The sequence below is a fragment of the Danio aesculapii genome, chromosome 20 (assembly GCF_903798145.1).
Source record: "Danio aesculapii chromosome 20, fDanAes4.1, whole genome shotgun sequence".
Classification (NCBI taxonomy): Eukaryota; Metazoa; Chordata; class Actinopteri; order Cypriniformes; family Danionidae; genus Danio; species Danio aesculapii.
In genome coordinates this window covers 48,858,415-48,877,078 of record NC_079454.1, presented here as the reverse complement: position 1 = coordinate 48,877,078, position 18,664 = coordinate 48,858,415, and the positions used below count along the sequence as shown (strand labels likewise).

Genomic DNA, 18,664 nt, shown 5'->3' with positions numbered 1-18,664 from the left:
AAAGGATGTCGAGCATGGCACTGGCTGCGTCTTTATAGCATGACTGATTGTCATTGACGCCAGCTGTGCACGCTGACGCTGCCAACTCATTGGCATTTCATTGGCCCGTTTTTATACTCTTTCAGATGATTGGATTCTGACGAAATCCCCATAGTGGAAGTTTCCACATAGCATTGGAGTTCCCCATCCGAAGGGGAACCAGTTATAATATAATTACTAACCCATCCTCTAAAGCAGGCAACACTCTATTCAGCTATGTTTTGTGTTTTTACTTAGAAATATTTTCTTTTTGGCGAATGCTTGGAGCGTAATATAGATATTTTAAATAACAGGTAGTAGGGGTGGGCGGTACACCGGTGTCATAGTCATCACCGGTGTGACATTGCGCCACGACATGGATTTTCTAATACCGTCAGTACCGTAATAAATCAATTATGCGCCTTGAACGGCTGCATTTACATCAATAATAGCTCATTCTAAATAATAAGGCATTCAATTTTCTTCAAACGTTCAGTTGTGGTCTGAATACATGTCCTTACTACAGGGCTCGAAATTGCAACCATTTTGGTCGCATGAGCGCCCGAAATTTAATCTATGCGCCCTCATAATATATTTGGGAGCATTTGTGTGTCTGAATATAATGAACAGGGAGCTTTTGTTACTGCAGGAAATACAAACGGCTGAAGAGTGAAAAGTGCACAGGTTTGCAAACCTCACCTAAAGTTATAATAATAATAATGGCGCAGATGACAGCGATCATGACATGAGGTAAATGTTGATCCACCAGCTGAGATCAATCGAGTGTTTTTGGAGAAGGTGCCCGAATCTCGATGCGTTGCATTCACCGCGTGTTCAGCGCAAATGTCCGCTAAATATAAAATCTAACACTGTACACATCATCGCCAAAGAAACTCACCTTTACTAAGTTTACACTGAAACTACGGCTCATAACAAAGAGCGGAATTGCGCTGGTGGTCATCATGAGAATCCTGCTCTGTCTGCTTATAAATTGGTGCGGCTGACTCGCCTGCTTTATTCCACCAACACAGAGAAATGAAGATCAGCTCATAACGAGACTGAGCATTTACAATGAACCAAACCAAAACTTTTAAAGAGTGATAGAAGTGAAACTTTCTTTTGTCCGTTCTTCCTTGAGATGTTTTTTATTTTGCTATTGAAAGTAATTCCATGATATTATGCCGTCACCGTTCAAAAGATAGAAACATTCATTTTCATAAGGCCCCATATTTAATGCGGTTTCGTTTTTAAACGCATAGGTTTTGTTACGCCATCCGTCCTATAGGAGTTTTGGATTTTGTGTATTCATGTTTGTGAAAAACACTTAATAGTGGAGACCCCTTCCCCCTTCTCATAACCAAAAGCTTGTCTGTCAGGAGTTAATGGGCATCAGTGAGGCCGAAATCATGTCTATTTAAGTGTCTTTAATATGGTGTATAGATTATTATGCGTTATTGAAACATCAAGGGGGACGCAGCAAAGTCACTTATAAATTAAAATTGTATTATTTTAAGCAATTTTATTATTTTTTGCAACAGCCTTACATTTAAAATGGAAACTTAACGGCGATAATAATCAAAAAGAACTCAGCCTATAAGGCTAGATGTTTTCTTTCCCTTATTTATTAATTTATTTGTTCATGTGTTTGGCGCATGTAACTCGTGTGCCATCGGAAACTAGTGTAATGACGGCAAGCCATCTTTCCCAGACTCGGGGCAAAGTCCTGCCTCTCCTTTCACTCCGTCCCGAAGCCCCAGCTGGCCCTCCTGGCATCCTCTGCGTAAAACATATGCTGGATAAGTTGACGGTTCATTCCGCTGTGGCAATTACAGACTAATAAAGGGACTAAGCCAAAAAGAAAATGAATGACGAATGAATGAATGAATAAATAAATAATAATAATAAAATAAAATAAGGTAATAATCTTTACACACAGATGCCGCGTAAGTGGCCTTTTTTAATTTAGAGATGGTACATTTGAATTGCCTCTGCCATTTCTTCCCCCACCTCAAACCTGAAAGTTGAAGAGAGAACTATATTCTTTGAATAAAACTATTGAGCTATAAAGGGAAAAAACGCAGAAGAAATTTGCCATTATATTAATTTTAGCACAGCTGCCAGTCATTTTCACATTCGTTTTTCAGTTAGGGATTAATATTAAAGTAGCCTAGTAAAAATGTCTATACTATAATATTATAATTTGTTATATCCATTATTATTATTATTATTATTAAAGCTATACAATTGACAAAACGTAGAGCCCTTAAAAAATTTGCTTTCATTTTGACATAGCTAAAGCACACGTTTAAAGTTATGTAAAAAAACATCCCATTCTACAGCAGCAGTCAAGTTAGGACACTTAAAAATGCCTTTTGCGTTTGAAGATGATCGACCTGCGAAGTTATGTTTACAGTGTTATGAAAGTAAAAGGTAGGCTATTTAGTGCGTGTGGATTTACCGTAGACAGGCTTTCTGTTTGGCTAATGCCTAAAAATTTAACTAAGTAACACATTAATTTTAGCAACTATTTTTAAATGGCATTTAAATTTTAAATTCATTTTTTTATTTAATTTAACATTTAAATATAATTTGATTTAAAACATTTATTTTTTCCTCGCTGATTTTGGTTGGGTAATAAAGCGTGATGACTCAGATATGATCTAGTTTAGCTTGCATGTGTGGGCATATTTTGACGTCTTTACCTAAAACTTTAAACATTTATAATATTTAAAATAAAACGGAAAGAAATAAGGAGACTAACATAATTTAAAACACTTATTTGGTGCTTAAACCACCTTCAGAAAGTTTTGCCAGCTGTGGTAGAGCGCAACGGAGGCTCCACTGGAATGTAGCAGATGTGTTAAAACTTGGTATTATTTATTAATATGTTATTAATGTGTTTTTGTGTTCCTCGTCTTGTACGTCGCCGTGTTATTGTGCGTCAACGTCATGTTTATCTGTCCTTAAGCGCGCATATAGTCGAACATTTCTGCTCGACATCGGTAGAAACAAACTTCACAAGTTAAACTCCGCGGACACTGATGAGCTGCAAGATTTCGGCTTGCTCCGGATGCGTACCCATCCTCCGACCCCCACCTCACCACCTCGACCACAATAGAGGCGCTTCAAGCGGCGCGAGAGGAAGCAGAAGAGGGGTAAGCGCGGGGGTGTCCGAACAAGGCTAGCGGCTAACCCCCACAAACCCGCAATCCCCTCCATCATTCTAGCGAACATACGCTCGCTAGACAACAAACTGGACTACATCCGTCTACTTCGTTCATCACATAGGACTGTAAAGGACTGTTGTGCTTTTGTGTTTACGGAAACTGCACATTAGTGAGCAGCAGACAGCCCACCCCGATGCTTTTCTCATCCTGGCAGGGGACTTTAACCATGCAGACCTAAAGAGTGTGTTTCCAAAAATACAACAACACATAGACTTTCCAACACGGGGCAATAACACAATGGACTTTGTTTACACCACACAGAGAGGAGTTTACAAAGCCTTCCCCCTCCCCCACCTTGGTGGACCACTTAACTGTCATGCTAATGCCTGCTTACAGACCGATAGTTAAAGTCACCAAACCGGTTTGCAAGGAGATACAAGTGTGGCCAGAAGGTTCTTCAGAGGCTTTACAAGACTGCTTCAATACCACAGACTGGGATATGTTCAAACAGGCTGCCACTCAAAAGAGCAAGAGCACCAGCCCCAATCATGTACACCTTCTACAGAGGCACTATTGAGAGCATCCTGACCAGCTGCATCACTGTGTGGTATGGAACCTTGGATTTTCTGCAGGAAAACACTTCAATGCATAGTGAGAACAGCTGAGAAGATCGTTGGTGTCTCTCTCCCCTCCCTTCAGGACATTTACAGCACACGTCTTACCCGTAGAGCCCTCTGCATAACAGCAGATGCCACCCACCCAATGCACAACTTCTTCAGTCTGCTGCAATCACACACACACACACACACACACACACACACACACACACACACACACACACACACACGCACACACACACACACACACACATATTAATTTATATATATATTTGGTTGACAATAAATAAATAAAAGAAAGAATTAATGAATGAATTCTACAGTCTGCTTGTGCCTCTATGTTTATAGAGTTACTGGAGACATCCAGTAAGACACAGTCAAATATTCAGTCCAAATGCACTGGAGAGACCTGAAACATGTTAATTTTTCCTTATTGGCTATATGACATTTAGATGTTGCATATTATTCTGTGGTCTTAAGAAAAGTGTTAAGTATTTCAGCACATAAGAGCAAATATAGCTTATAGCCCATTTCGTTGCGCTCGGCAGCTTTTCACTAATAAAGCTCTTCATGTAAATTTCATTTTTCAATTTTAGCACGTCATATAAAAATATCGCCCTTGCGCCCTCATTTATGACATCCTGCCGCCGGGCCTGCTATAGCGAAACTTTATTTGAGAAGAAACAAAAACGGAAACTGTGCATGAAAACCTGGCTGGGAAGACGGCGATAACATGAATTTTCTGTTCTTCAACGAGAAAAAAAAAAATCGCAGACACGACACAATGACGGCGTTAATTATACAACGCAGTGTTTACGATCATATTAACAACTAACATTAATATCAATAACTCCTCTGGCTTTAGACTTTACCTTTTAGAGCTTGTTCTTGTCGGCGCAATATAAGTTTATTGCATGTATAGCTACGAATCAGATTATGAAGAATGATTAAGAGCATGCTTTTACTTTATTTCATCCTTTCCGTAAGGTGTTTTATTTATTTATTTATTTATTTATTTATTTATTTATAATTTTTTAAATAATGATGACAATATTCACTATCTAAGCATTCCTCGGTATACTACCAACAAATTACGCCCCTGTACCCAAGTAGCCTACCTAAGTTAATTTACATTTCATGTAAAAAATAAGAAATCAAAAAAGACCAAAGTATTATGCTAAATATCCGTACAAACGAACATGTTTGTTGTTTAACTTTCGTTGATAAAACAACACAATACAGCCTATAATAATGTAGGCTAGTTAAATAGAAATAACTTTAACTGCTTGAAACAGTAAACGTTACATTTTAGAAACTTCACAAATACTAATCAATAATAATATAAATAGTAACGTAGAAAATATTAGCCTAGGCTTGTAACAACATAAGTCAGATGTTGAAAAAAAAAACTGCGTCTCTCCGCCTTTTGTTTTCTATTCATATTTTAAATTCTTTGCCAGAAAAACTAACATGTTGACTTTGTTCGGTTTAAGCGGAGACTTATTTGAGATTACAATGTTTCCAGCAGCACTGAGACGTGTGCCTGTAGCGCATGCAGATACTGTGGCAAAGAGGGTATCTTGCTCCGCCGCCTGCATTTCTCGGAAACCAGCTCTACATCGCGGAGCGGCGCGTTCTCAACTACCAAATATGCTGCTCCATTTCTCATCAACGTCTACTATTTATCAGTTTCTCTTTTGTATTTGGCCATTTTTGAAAAGGCCTCTCTGCCATACCTGGCTGGACTAGCTGGGCATTTGCGTTCAGTAGATGACACCGGAGCTGGCTCCGCATTCCATGGGCTGGGTGACATGACCGCAGCTCTGGAGGTTCGACGTGTTTGTCCATTTAACACTTATTTTTCTAAACAAGCCCAACAAATAGCTTCATCCTAATTATTGATTCGCCTTTCTCGTTCGCCACGAATCCAAAATGTTTCCAGATTGGCGCTGAGCGAGCATAAGCAGAGCGTAAAACACTGGCTGCAGTCAGTAAACAATTTAACAGATGCCCCGTCTGCAGCCAAACTTTAAAAATGTATAAAGCATATTTTAATCGTTTAACTGATACCATTCATCGGTTACAAACGTGCCCTTTCGGTTATTGCTTAATCGGTTATTTTGAGCATCCCCAACTAAACCGCATGTGCAAGCTCTATTTTTTTTTTCTCTCACGGCCGCACGCCGGAGATCCGGCATGGTGCCGGAATACTTTAAGCCCTGGTAAGATCATGTTTATTACTAAGAAAACTAAATCAAAATTATGTTTTAATTGAACACATCTGATCACATAAGGTACGCACAGAAAAGTCTGTTTAGTGTTGTGGAAAGGCAAAGCTGAATATCTGTGGTTAAACTGCCACCCAGCGGTCAAAAGCTGCTGGCGCACCAAGTACCGCTGTCGCCGCGGTATGAATGGCGCCATAAGGAACACATTGAAGTAGTAACATCTGTATGTGAGTGTATGGGTGTTTCCCAGTATTGGGTTGCAGCTGGAAGGGCATCCGCTGCGTAAAACATATGCTGGATAAGTTGGCGGTTCATTCCACTGTGGTGACCCCTGATGAATAAAGAGAACAAGCTGAAGGAAAATTAATATGTGTAATTGACAGCATTAAGGATGGTCATTAGTTGTGTTGCATACTCATGTTTTGTGCAAATTCTGTTCTATAAAGTTGGTCGTAAATCTCTAGAATAACTGATGTGTTTGTTGAGCAGGCCATCGGCGGTCAGTCGTCCCGCAGTCTGATGGATCAGTTTGCAGAGGTGCTCTTCTGTCTGAATAAGCACTGCTTCGCTCTGCTGACAGTGTGGCTCAAAGAGGCTCTGCGTTCACCAGGCTTTCCGTCCTCACGTGTGTCAGATGAGCAGAAGAACACCTTCAGCCAACAGGTGCTCAGGTGAGAAGAGTCCACGTTTACTTTTTAACACAATGAATCTTCTTTTTATGATTATTTTGTGAAATAATAAACAGGAAATAAAAAACTCTGGGGTGAGAAGTGACCTTTATACACCTATAATATGATATTATGCATCTTTCAGTACACTTTAGTTTATCTAGTTATTATATAAGAAATGTTCTCAATAAAGTCAGGCCATACCTTGATTGTTTGAGGTTTAGCTCGATTCAATTCAATTCAATTCACCTTTATTTGTATAGCGCTTATACAATGTAGATTGTGTCAAAGCAGCTTCACATAAAAGGTGACAGTAAATAGGAACAGTGTAGTTCAGTTTGTAGTGTTTAAGTTCAGTTCAGATGAGCTCTGTTCAGTGTGGTTTAATAATCACTACTGAGAGCCCAAATATTGAAATCCAACGATGCGCAGCTCTACAGATCCCGAACCATGCAAGCCAGTGGCGACAGCGGAGAGGGAAAAAAACCTTCACTAATGGCGGAAGTGAAGAAAAAAAACCTTGAGAGAAACCAGGCTCAGTTGGGCACGACCATTTTAATTTCTCCACTGGCCAAACGTCTTGTGCAGAGCTGCAGTCTTAGCGGCGGAGGCTGGAAGCTGGCCTCAGCGAAGACTCGTCTGTCTCTGGAGTGTCACAGGAATCAGTCTCATGTTCTCCACTCTTCCATGACCATCACAGTAGCTGCTCAGGATACGGCCTGGTCCAGGATATGGAAACCTTGGGATCATCTCGTCGTTGGTCTTGGATCGAATCAGTGACTGCATAGTCTGAGGGCCTCAGTTAATTTTTGCTGTAGAAAGTTCTAACAGCGCAATATTTTTTAGTTCTATAGTCCACATTTTGTTATACGATTAATTATGGCTGCTCCGATTGATCGGCCGGAGATCGGTATCGGCCGATAATCTTGACTCAACTCGCTGATCTGACCCATCTAATGAACCGAGCGCAAGTGTTTGTTTATGAGTTTACAAGCAGAGGAAGATGCACATAAAACATACATCCTGGGTTATACATACAGCCAGGGGTGTAGCGGACATTTTAAAAGTGGGGGGGACGGGTGTATGAGATCATACGTTCATATAATTATTAATCAACTGTCTCTAAAAGTAAGGGTGACGTATCCCCCCGTCCCCCTGGTTGCTACGCCCCTGCATACAGCAGCTACAACACGTGAGGAGATGAAAATGGGCGGGGTTTTCCCCCTCTGATGACATGTACAATGGGAGAATGTCAATCAATGTGTTTCTTTCATTTGTTCAGAACACATGTGACCTTTGAATTAATACTTTTTTTTCTTGTTGATTACACAGAGAGATTGCCTCTTGCCTCATTTAAATCACATGTATGAAAATATAATGATGACAGAAGAAGTTGTGGTGGGTTATTCAGGATGTGGTGGGTTTCTTAGGTTATTAAAGGTGTTTTCTGTCACTACTTGTTTCGCCTGCATTAATGCATTCAGTGTAAGCTGCACGATTAATCATTAAAATATCAGGATCTCAACACCCACGCAACATAAATTATAAATAATGGTGATTTGCATATGTTTATTAATCCTTCGAATCGCTGCATTCAAATTTGAAAACGCAAAAATCAAGAAAGAGATTCAGTCTATAGTCTTTTGAGTTAGTTATGAAGTTACAAGCAGTCAAATAACACTGAAGTACTGGCATAACAGTTTATAGTTTAGGTAAAACCACTGATGTTTATGGTAAAAGTTAAAATCACCGTCATATATGTTTAACTTGACGCTCAACATTGAAAGTTGTAGGCAGCAATCACATTGTTTAACCAATAGGTGGCGACAATCATCCATCAAAAATATGCCACTGAATAATTCTTCATAATGATCCATCTAGCAATGAAACATGAAGTTTTATGAGTGAATAACTCAATCATTTATTGAAAATGAGAATGAGAAAATAAATATATTATTTATACAAATTACAATGTTAGATTTGTACATTTATGGCTCATTTCCACTGAGTGGTACAGTACATTAGAATTTGGTATGGGTCACCTTTATCAGGCATGCATTTCCACTGCCAAAAGGTACCATTTTGTTGGGCGTGGTGTTGGACAGAAAGTTTCAGACGATGTCATTTTTACTCAAGGAAATGTCACAGTAACGCCGTAAGGGTCGTTCACATATCATATGAGAAGCACTTCTCACAAAACAGATGCTTTACACACATCAATACTTGTGTATAAATGTTCATCACTAACCTTTCTATGAACATGATCTGATTATAACTGCAGATTAATGATGCAAAAGCCTACTGTAACGACTGCGATTATATAAAATAAATAAATAAATGCAACAGATATGAACACATACAGCCCCTTACAGTCTCCAATATGTTATCAATTACAGAAGAACTACACACAGCAGACGTTTCGTCCTTATTTGGGTTCAAAAACAACACGAAATATAGCCCACAGTCAGTGAAAACCTCTCATCTGTGTCTGTAATCTCATCTGTGACAGTTATTCCCTCATTGTGAGTTCATAATAGTGTAAAAGGCGATGATAGTAGTTAAACAAGGGAGTTTGTTCATCTTTTAGGTTGCTGAAAGAATCATTTGCTCCTTTTTTCGGCTTCTCCTTCTCGGTTTCGCGCTTCTCTCGTTTGTCAGTGTCTGACAGGATTGTATATCAGAAGCACTTCAATAATCTCGCGCACGTTAATATCATCAGCTCAAGAAGCCTTGTTAACAACTACGGGGCACAGGGCAGATTCTGCTCTTCTTCTTAACTTTGGCTGTTCTTCAAGACAACAACAAGGTTTATTTTAGCTCGGGTCGACCATGACTTGTTATTTTATGTATATATTATGACGGTGTAATCTCTCGGCTGTGTTTTTAAAAGAGGGGGTTCCTTTGTTTTCATCCTCCTGCTTGTCCACGAGCGAGTGACGTATCTCTGTAAACCAATAGCGTTCAGCTAGGCATCTAGCTCTGCCTTCTGGTACCCTTTTGTTGGGCTAGGTACACTTCGGAAAGGGTACCCAAAAAAAATGGTATGGTACGGTTTGCTTTTAGGTACCTTTTGACAGTGGAAACTGCCGTAAAAGCATACCGTACCACTCAGTGGAAACAGGCCATTAGAGTCATCAGCAACAGTAGTAGTAGTAACAGTGAATCTTTCACACAACTGAATATTTAACTATTTATTTTTACTCAGCTGATTATTTCTTAACTTAGTTTTTAATAATATCAAGCTTCTAAGTTCTGTTTGTTTAAACCAAAAGTGTCTTGCAGTGCTGTTTTTGTAATAAATGGAAAGCAAATTATATTTGTCTCCTCCCTTTTTTGGCTGATTCGAAAAATGGTCCGATCCATGAATAAAAAAACTATAATGTGATCCGATACACAACTAATAATGACTAATAATGTTTTCTTCTTTTGACCTCAGGGAGCGAGTGAACAAGCGACGAGTCAAAGACATTGTGAAGGAGTTCACACTGGTGTGCCGAGGACTTCACGGGACTGAATATGCAGCGGATTACTGAAAACCCCCTCCAAAAAAAACTACAATTCCCAGAAGCCCCTGGAAAAAAACTGATACTGTGTCGGAAACTGAAGCGCCAGGCTTCTGGCTCTTCCTCCAGCTCTCTCTGTCTCTTTCAGCCTCTCTCGCATTGGGATTTCGGGCCCGAACAGTCAACGTTTCCCACAATTACGGCATGTTCGCTGGAAACCGTTCTCCGATTATCCCGCGTTCGATCTTCCGTGGCTCTTGGGCTGTTTTTTTTCCGCCCTGTGATCATTTGCATCCATTTGAATGAAGAAATAGCATTAGATCAATGTTTTTATTTTTGATTTTGGACATATATACACAAATATATATATCAAAGTATATATATCTATAAATAAATGCACATAATAATGTAGTGAAGCGTGGGGTGTGGAGTTTGTGTGCTGCTAACAGAGAGAGGGACCAATACAGACTGATTAATTGTTTTTTTTTCCTCTGTGGCTTTATATCTATCCTCTATATCGGTCTGTCTAACTCCTCACGCTCCATTCTGACAAAATGTTGTGGACTTTTTTTAATCAAAGGATTGTTATGATTGTTTTTGATATACATACATACATATATATATATATATAAATTAGGTCAGCAGTGTATTTGGGGGACTAGTAAAGGCTGGGTGTCACACACAGAATGAGAGAGAGAGAGAGATGCATCCCATAAAAAAAAAAACGTGTCAACCTTTTCTCACTATTTTGAGGAGTTGCAAATTCTGTTAAATCAAAGTTGCAGAAAGCAAGTCAGAATTGCAAAAAATAAACTAAGGATACTTTTTTTCTCACAATTCTGAGTTATTATATTACACTTTTTTTTAATCAGAATTGTGAATATTTTTCACCAATCACAACTCACAATTATTCTTCAAACATGCATTTCTGACTCTTTAATTTTCAGAATTTTCTGATGGTTTAGATTTGTAATTCTGAGTGAAATTATAATGCAAAAACAAACATTCAGCTTTTAAAATTCAGATTTTTGAGGTATTTGTTTTGTAATTGCAATGCTACGATTTCATCATCAGTCATAAATGATTGATTCTTCTTCAGTTACACTCTAAACAAAATACTGGGCCGTTTTAACCCAATATTGGGTCAAATAAAAACAAACCCAAATTTGGGATAAGTTTTTAGTAAAACTAGTTTTTAGTTTAAAATACCCTTATTAACCCAGCTGTTGGGTTTTTGTCCATATTTGACCCAACGCTGGGCTAAAACAACTCTGCATTTTTTTCGAGTGCATAAATTATGACAATGCTCAAAAAATAAAAAGAAAATTGCAAGAAAAACTAGGAAACTGAAATTGCGAGAGAAACTGGGAAACTGAAATTGCGAGAGAAACTGGGAAACTGAAATTGCGAGATAAACTGGGAAACTGAAATTGCGAGAGAAACTGGGAAACTGAAATTGCGAGATAAACTGGGAAACTGAAATTGTGAGAGAAACTGGGAAACTGAAATTGTGAGAGAAACTGGAATACTGAAATTGTGAGAAACTATGAAACTGAAATGGTGAAAAAAAACTGGGAAACTGGAATTGTGGGTAATATTTTAAATCACAACATTTCTGAATTTACGTCTACCAAGATGAAATTTAAACACTCAAAAATAATTCCTTATTTATTTACACCCTATCGTGCAATTCTAAAATACTATGATTACTTCTTCAGTTTCACTCAAAAATACTGGGTCGTTTTAATGCAACGTTGGGTCAAATAAGGACAAACCCAACATTGTGATGAGTTTTTTTTATTTAGTTTGAAGTATCATTTTTTGTCCATATTTAGCCTAGCGTTGGGAAAAAAACAGAGTTATGTAATAAAGCCAGAATTGCAAGATATAAACTCTTTTTCCTCGCAATTCTAACTTTCCTTCAAAATCATGACTTTTATTTTACTATTTCTTTCATTTAAAATTAAAAGATACAAATTTATAATTCTGGGAAAAAAAGTGAAACTGAATATGAGAAACTAGGATACTGAAATTGTAAGAAGCTGGTATACTGAAATTGTGAGAAACTAGGAAACTGAAATTGTGAGAAACTAGGAAACTGAAATTGTGAGAAAAAACTAGGACAATGAAATAGTGAGAAACTAGGAAACTGAAATTGTGAGAAACCAGAAAACTGAAATTGTGAGAAACCAGGAAACTGGAGTTAAGAAAATCTAGGAAACTGAAATTGTGAGAAACTAGGAAACTGAAATTGTGAGAAAAAACTAGGACAATGAAATAGTGAGAAACTAGGAAACTGAAATTGTGAGAAACCAGAAAACTGAAATTGTGAGAAACCAGGAAACTGAAATTGTGAGAAACCAGGAAACTGGAGTTAAGAAAATCTAGGAAACTGAAATTGTGAGAAACTAGGAAACTAAAATTGTGAGAAACTAGGAAACTGAAATTGTGAGAAACCAGGAAACTGAAATTGTGAGAAACCAGGAAACTGAAATTGTGAGAAACCAGGAAACTGAAATTGTGAGAGAAACTAGGAAACTGAAATTGTGAGAAACCAGGAAACTGAAATTGTGAGAGAAACTAGGAAACTGAAATTGTGAGAAACCAGAAAACTGAAATTGTGAGAAACCAGGAAACTGGAGTTAAGAAAATCTAGGAAACTGAAATTGTGAGAAACTAGGAAACTGAAATTGTGAGAAAAACTAGGACAATGAAATTGTGAGAAACTAGGAAACTGAAATTGTGAGAAACCAGAAAACTGAAATTTTGAGAAACCAGGAAACTGAAATTGTGAGAAACTAGGAAACTAAAATTGTGAGAAACTAGGAAACTGAAATTGTGAGAAAAACTAGGACAATGAAATAGTGAGAAACTAGGAAACTGAAATTGTGAGAAACCAGAAAACTGAAATTGTGAGAAACCAGGAAACTGAAATTGTGAGAAACCAGGAAACTGAAATTGTGAGAAACCAGAAAACTGAAATTTTGAGAAACCAGGAAACTGGAGTTAAGAAAATCTAGGAAACTGAAATTGTGAGAAACTAGGAAACTAAAATTGTGAGAAACTAGGAAACTGAAATTGTGAGAAACCAGGAAACTGAAATTGTGAGAAACCAGGAAACTGAAATTGTGAGAGAAACTAGGAAACTGAAATTGTGAGAAACCAGGAAACTGAAATTGTGAGAAACCAGGAAACTGAAATTGTGAGAAACCAGGAAACTGAAATTGTGAGAGAAACTAGGAAACTGAAATTGTGAGAAACCAGGAAACTGAAATTGTGAGAGAAACTAGGAAACTGAAATTGTGAGAAACCAGGAAACTTGGGTTAAGAAAATCTAGGAAATTGAAATTGTTAGAACTAGGACATTGAAATTGTGAGAAAAACTAGGAAACTGAAATTGTGAGAAACTATGAAGCTAAAGTTGTGAGAAAACTAGGACACTGAATTGTGAGAAAAATATTTTAAATAACAACTTTTCTGAATTTGTATCTACCAACATGAAGTTTACACATGCACACACACACAAAACAATAAGCCCATATCTATTTACACCCGATCATGCATTTCCAAAATACTATGATTACTTCAGTTACACTCAAAAATACTGGGTCGTGGTCAAATAAGGACAAATAAGGACAAACCCAACATTGGGATACGTTTTTCAATTAAATTTAAAGTACCCATTTTTGTCCATGTTTAATCCAACGTTCGGTTAATACAACCCAGCGTCTTATTCGAGTGCGTAAATGATGGCAGAATGATTATTTTGGAGTGACCTGCTTATTTAAATTCATCTGCTTTGCACACAAACACACACTCCCAAAATGATGTATGATGTTTATTCAAACAACTTATATCAAATGAGCTGAAACAACTCAATTCTTAAGCACTTTTTGGGACAACATACTTGTTTTATGTTCGATCCACTTAAATGTGCATAAACTAATAAGTTAACTTAACTCCTTCATGTTGCCCTAACACAAATCGATTGTGTGTAACCCAGCGTTTTTATAGTGCACTCATAAAATCCATTCGGGTTGTTCCAACACAAATCGATTAAGTTAACTGAACAAATTTAAGTGGATTGAACATAAAACAATAAGGTTGTCCCAAAAAGAGCATAGTGTTGTTTCAGCTCATTTGGCATAAGTAGTTATAATAATTCATTTTTGAGTGCACACAAACACACACACACACACACACACACATTATATTGGAGTGCACTGAGGAACTGAATAGCACGTTTCTCTCTCTCTCTCTCCCTTTCCGTGTGTGTGTTTTTCCACCCAGCCGTTGTTTGCCGACATGTAGCATGTGTGTTGCGTTGCGTCGGGGCCCCGAATGTGTCCTAATTAGTGGACGAGGGCCGTCCTGTGCTGTTCATTTACTAGTGAGTCACTGAGTGAGGACTAAGAGAGAGACGGAGACCGAGGAGTCACATGTACATTAGGCTTTTCTTTTTTTTTTTTGTTCTCTTTCTTTTTTGTACCTCATTTTAATTTATTAAATACATCTGAGATGGCAGCGCTGGGCTCTGTGGTCTGTTTGCATGAATGAAGGTGTAAACTTGGGATAGTTCACGTCCTAAGTTCCACTGTTATATGCAGTTGAAGCCCTCCTGTTTATATTTTCCCCCAATTTCTGTTTAACGGAGAGCAGATTTCTTCAACACATTTCTAAACATAATAGTTTTAATAATTCATTTCTAATAACTGATTTATTTTATCTTTGTCATGATGACAGTAAATACAGTAAATAATATTAGACTAGATATTTTCAAGACACTTCTATCCAGCTTAAAGTGATATTTAAAGGCTTAACTAGGTTAATCAGAGGTTAGGATTATTAGGCAAGTCTTTGTATAATCAGGGTGTCCGTGGGGTCTTAAAAAGTATTAAAAATTTATAAATCAATGATGAGAAAATGAAGGCCCTTAAAAGCTATTAAACTTAAGTCTTAAAAAAAGTCTTCTAAAGTCTTAATCGTGTTTTTACGAGGTCTTAAATTTAGTTCAAGCGTTGTCCAATTAGTCTGAATCCAAAAAAAAACTTAAATATTTTTATTTTCCTCCTAATATTAACAACGGCGTGCTCGATCCACGCGATTGGTTCGGGCCGGGCCCAGCTCCTCCGTCCAGGTGATGTCATGTAATTTGTGACAAACGCTGGAAGGTGAAATGATGCTCTCCACATGTAGCGAAACCATAGAGCCATGGGAAAATGTAAGTTTGCGTACTCCTGGTTGGAGAAAGACGAGTTTAAACAGTGGCCGAAACCTGTCGAAAAAAACAACCACGTACAGTAATTTATTCTTTTAAGGTTTGTTTCTTCCGAGCTTGTTTATTAACTGTTTGTTAACAACTGTTAATTAAGTTAAAAATTTGATACTAATTAATACATAATGAATACTGTATATTAATATCTTAAAATATTAGGAGAAGGTCTTTAAAAAGTCTTAGAAAGGTATTGAAATTACCTTTAGAATTCCTGCATATACCCTGATAACATTGGTTTGTTCTGTAGACAATCAAATACAAATACTGCTTAAGGGGGCTAATAATATTGACCTAAAAATCAATTTAAAATATTAAAACTGCTTTTACTCTTGCTGAAATAAAACAAATAAGACTTTCTCAAGAAGAAAAGATATTATAGGAAATACTGTGAAAAATGTCTTGCTCTGTTAAAAATTATTTGGGAAATATTTGGAAAAATTAACAGCAGGGCGAATAATTTTGACTTCAGATGTTTGGCAATAGCCAATAGTACATTGCATGAGTTGGAATTATTAGAATATTAAGGTAAAGTATAGGTCTTCAGTAATTAGACACTTTTAAGTAAGTGAAGTCTTTATTAAGTAAAGATATTAAGTACAGTAAAGGTCATTGTAAAATTCTCACCGTAAGAAATCAGAACTTTTTTTCATTAGTATTATCACCAGATTGAATTCATGTTCTGTCAGTTTAATCCAAAGGCCTTGGTGATTGTTAAATTGTGAACCCTTTCCCCGGTCACTTTATTAGGCACACCTGTCCAACGGCTCGTTAATGCAAATTTCTAATCAGGCAATCACATGGCAGCAACTCAATGCATTTAGACATGTAGACATGGTCAAGACGATCTGCTGCAGTTCAAACCGAGCATCAGAGTAGGGAAGAAAGGTGATTTAAGTGACTTTAACATGGCATGGTTGTTGGTGCCAGACGGGCTGGTCTGAGTATTTCAGAAACTGCTGATCTACTGGGGTTTTCATGCACAACCATCTCTAGGGTTAACAGAGAATGGTCTGACAAAGAGAAAATATCCAGTGAGCGGCAGTTCTATGAGCGCAAATGCCTTGTTGATGCCAGAGGTCGGAGGAGAATGGCCAGACTGGTTCCAGCTGATAGAAAGGCAACAATAACTCAAATAACCACTCTTTACAACCGAGGTCTGCAGAAGAGCATCTCTGAACACACAACACGTCCAACCTTGAGGCAGATGGGCTACAGCAGCAGAAGACCACACGGGGTGTCACTCCTGTCAGCTAAGAACAGGAAACTGAGGCTACAATTCACACAGGCTCACCAAAATTGGACAATAGAAGATTGGAGAAACGTTGCCTGGTCTGATGAGGCCCAATTTCTGCTGTGACATTCAGATGGTAGGGTCAGAGTTGGCATCAGCACCATGAAAGGATGGATCCATCCTGCCTTGTATCAATGGTTCAGGCTGGTGGTGGTGGTGTAATGGTGTGGGGGATATTTTTTTGGTAATCTTTGGGCCCATTAGTACCAACTGTGCATCTTGTCAATGAGTATAGAGTATTGTTTCTGACCATGTCCATCCCTTTGTGTACAGTGTACCAAATCTCTGAAGAATATTTCGAGTACCTTGTTGAATCTATGCCTATGGCCAATCTGAAGGGTGTCCAACTCGGTACTAGTACGGTGTACCTGATAAAGTGACCAGTGAGTGTATGTCTACATGTGAATATTCATATTCAATAGTCATAGAAGGAAACATTCTGTTTTTGTTTGTATGCAGAAGTAAAATGTGAAGGATCTTTATGTACTTGTCAAATTTGTATGTAATTGTGGATATTCCCCCAATTTAAGAAAAAATTTGATTGAATTGGAAAAATTAACCCAACATTGGGTTTGTCCATATATGACCATATAGATATGATTGTTTCAACAATCCAGCGTTTTTAGAGTCCAAACATGAGATTTTAAACATTACCAAAAACATTTCTGAACGCCAGTGGAAATTATGGACACTGAATAAATTTTTAAAAAGGGTTATTGTGACTTTTTATCCCGGAATTGCGTGATACAAACTCACAATTCTGAGTTATAAAGTCAGAATAAGCTTTATTTTTATTCAGTGGCAGGAACGGGCTTCCATAAAAAATCTATAGTGAAGCGTCACATGTGAGTTCCTGCAGTTCTTCATGTTGACCAGCAGAAGGCTCCACAGCTCTGGAGAAACGTCGAGAGATATAATAATAATAATAATATAATAAATAAAACAACAACAGAGGAGGCGTAATCAGGTAAATTTATTCATTCAGCTTCATTTATTTGACAGCCTCGAAATCAGACGTGCACTATAGTGTTAAAATACAAACAGTGATAAAGCAATGATGTTGAGGTTGGTATGTTGTTATTTTAATGAAATATTTCATTTCTTTGGCAGGGAAACATGACTGAATCCATTGTGTTTGACTATTTATAATGTTATTTAATAAAATATATGGTCACTTTATTTTAATACAATTTATGCTAATAAAGACTTTGCTTAATAAACTACTAATTAGTTGCTTTTTAATAGGTATTAAGGTAGTAGTTCGGTTTAGGTATTAAGATTCGGGATGTAAAATAAGATCATACTTTATAACTGCTAATAAATAGTTAACATCTTAACAATAAGCTGGTTTGGGTTAAAGTTAGGGTTTATGGTTAGTCCATAGTAAATGAATGTGAATTGTTACTTAAACTAAAGTCTTGCCAAAAATATATAATGAACCTTTTTAAACCTATAATATTGCACATGTACGCAAGTAACAAACGGCAGACGTTTTTGATAGCTCAAATGTTTAATAATTTGCTATTTATTGTATTGTTACAGTCGTTTATTGTTGCCTCACATAATTAATTAAAACGTTTCTCGTTAAAGTTATTTAGTGACCTTCTGCCACCATTGAAAACATTGTGAAGCTCGATTTACCTGTGTGTTCGGTTTAACCACGAGGCACGTAACTGGAAATATACTGTAGGCTATTATTAAAATTAACTAAATATATCAAATTAGCAAGGACTATGAATAAATAAATCTGTCAACAAGCTTAGAATATTGTTATAGAAGCAATTAACAATCAGAGAAGCAACCTGCACTGTCAAAATGCAGGGTTCCACACAATTTGTTCAGCTTGTTCCAACACAATCCATTAGGTTATCTTAACAAATGTAAGTGGGTTGAACAT

General features: G+C 37.4%; 1 protein-coding gene across 1 annotated transcript in view; it reads left to right on the top strand.

The window, feature by feature from the left end:
* ipo13b (importin 13b) overlaps positions 1-10,612 on the top strand; it is a 119,924-nt gene extending 109,312 nt beyond the window's left edge. Inside the window, exon 21 of the mRNA XM_056480801.1 lies at positions 10,135-10,612. Within this exon, the coding sequence (XP_056336776.1) occupies positions 10,135-10,231 (97 nt within the window). The 3' untranslated portion in view covers positions 10,232-10,612. The remainder of the gene's footprint in view (positions 1-10,134) is intronic.
* Positions 10,613-18,664: the final 8,052 nt, after the last annotated feature.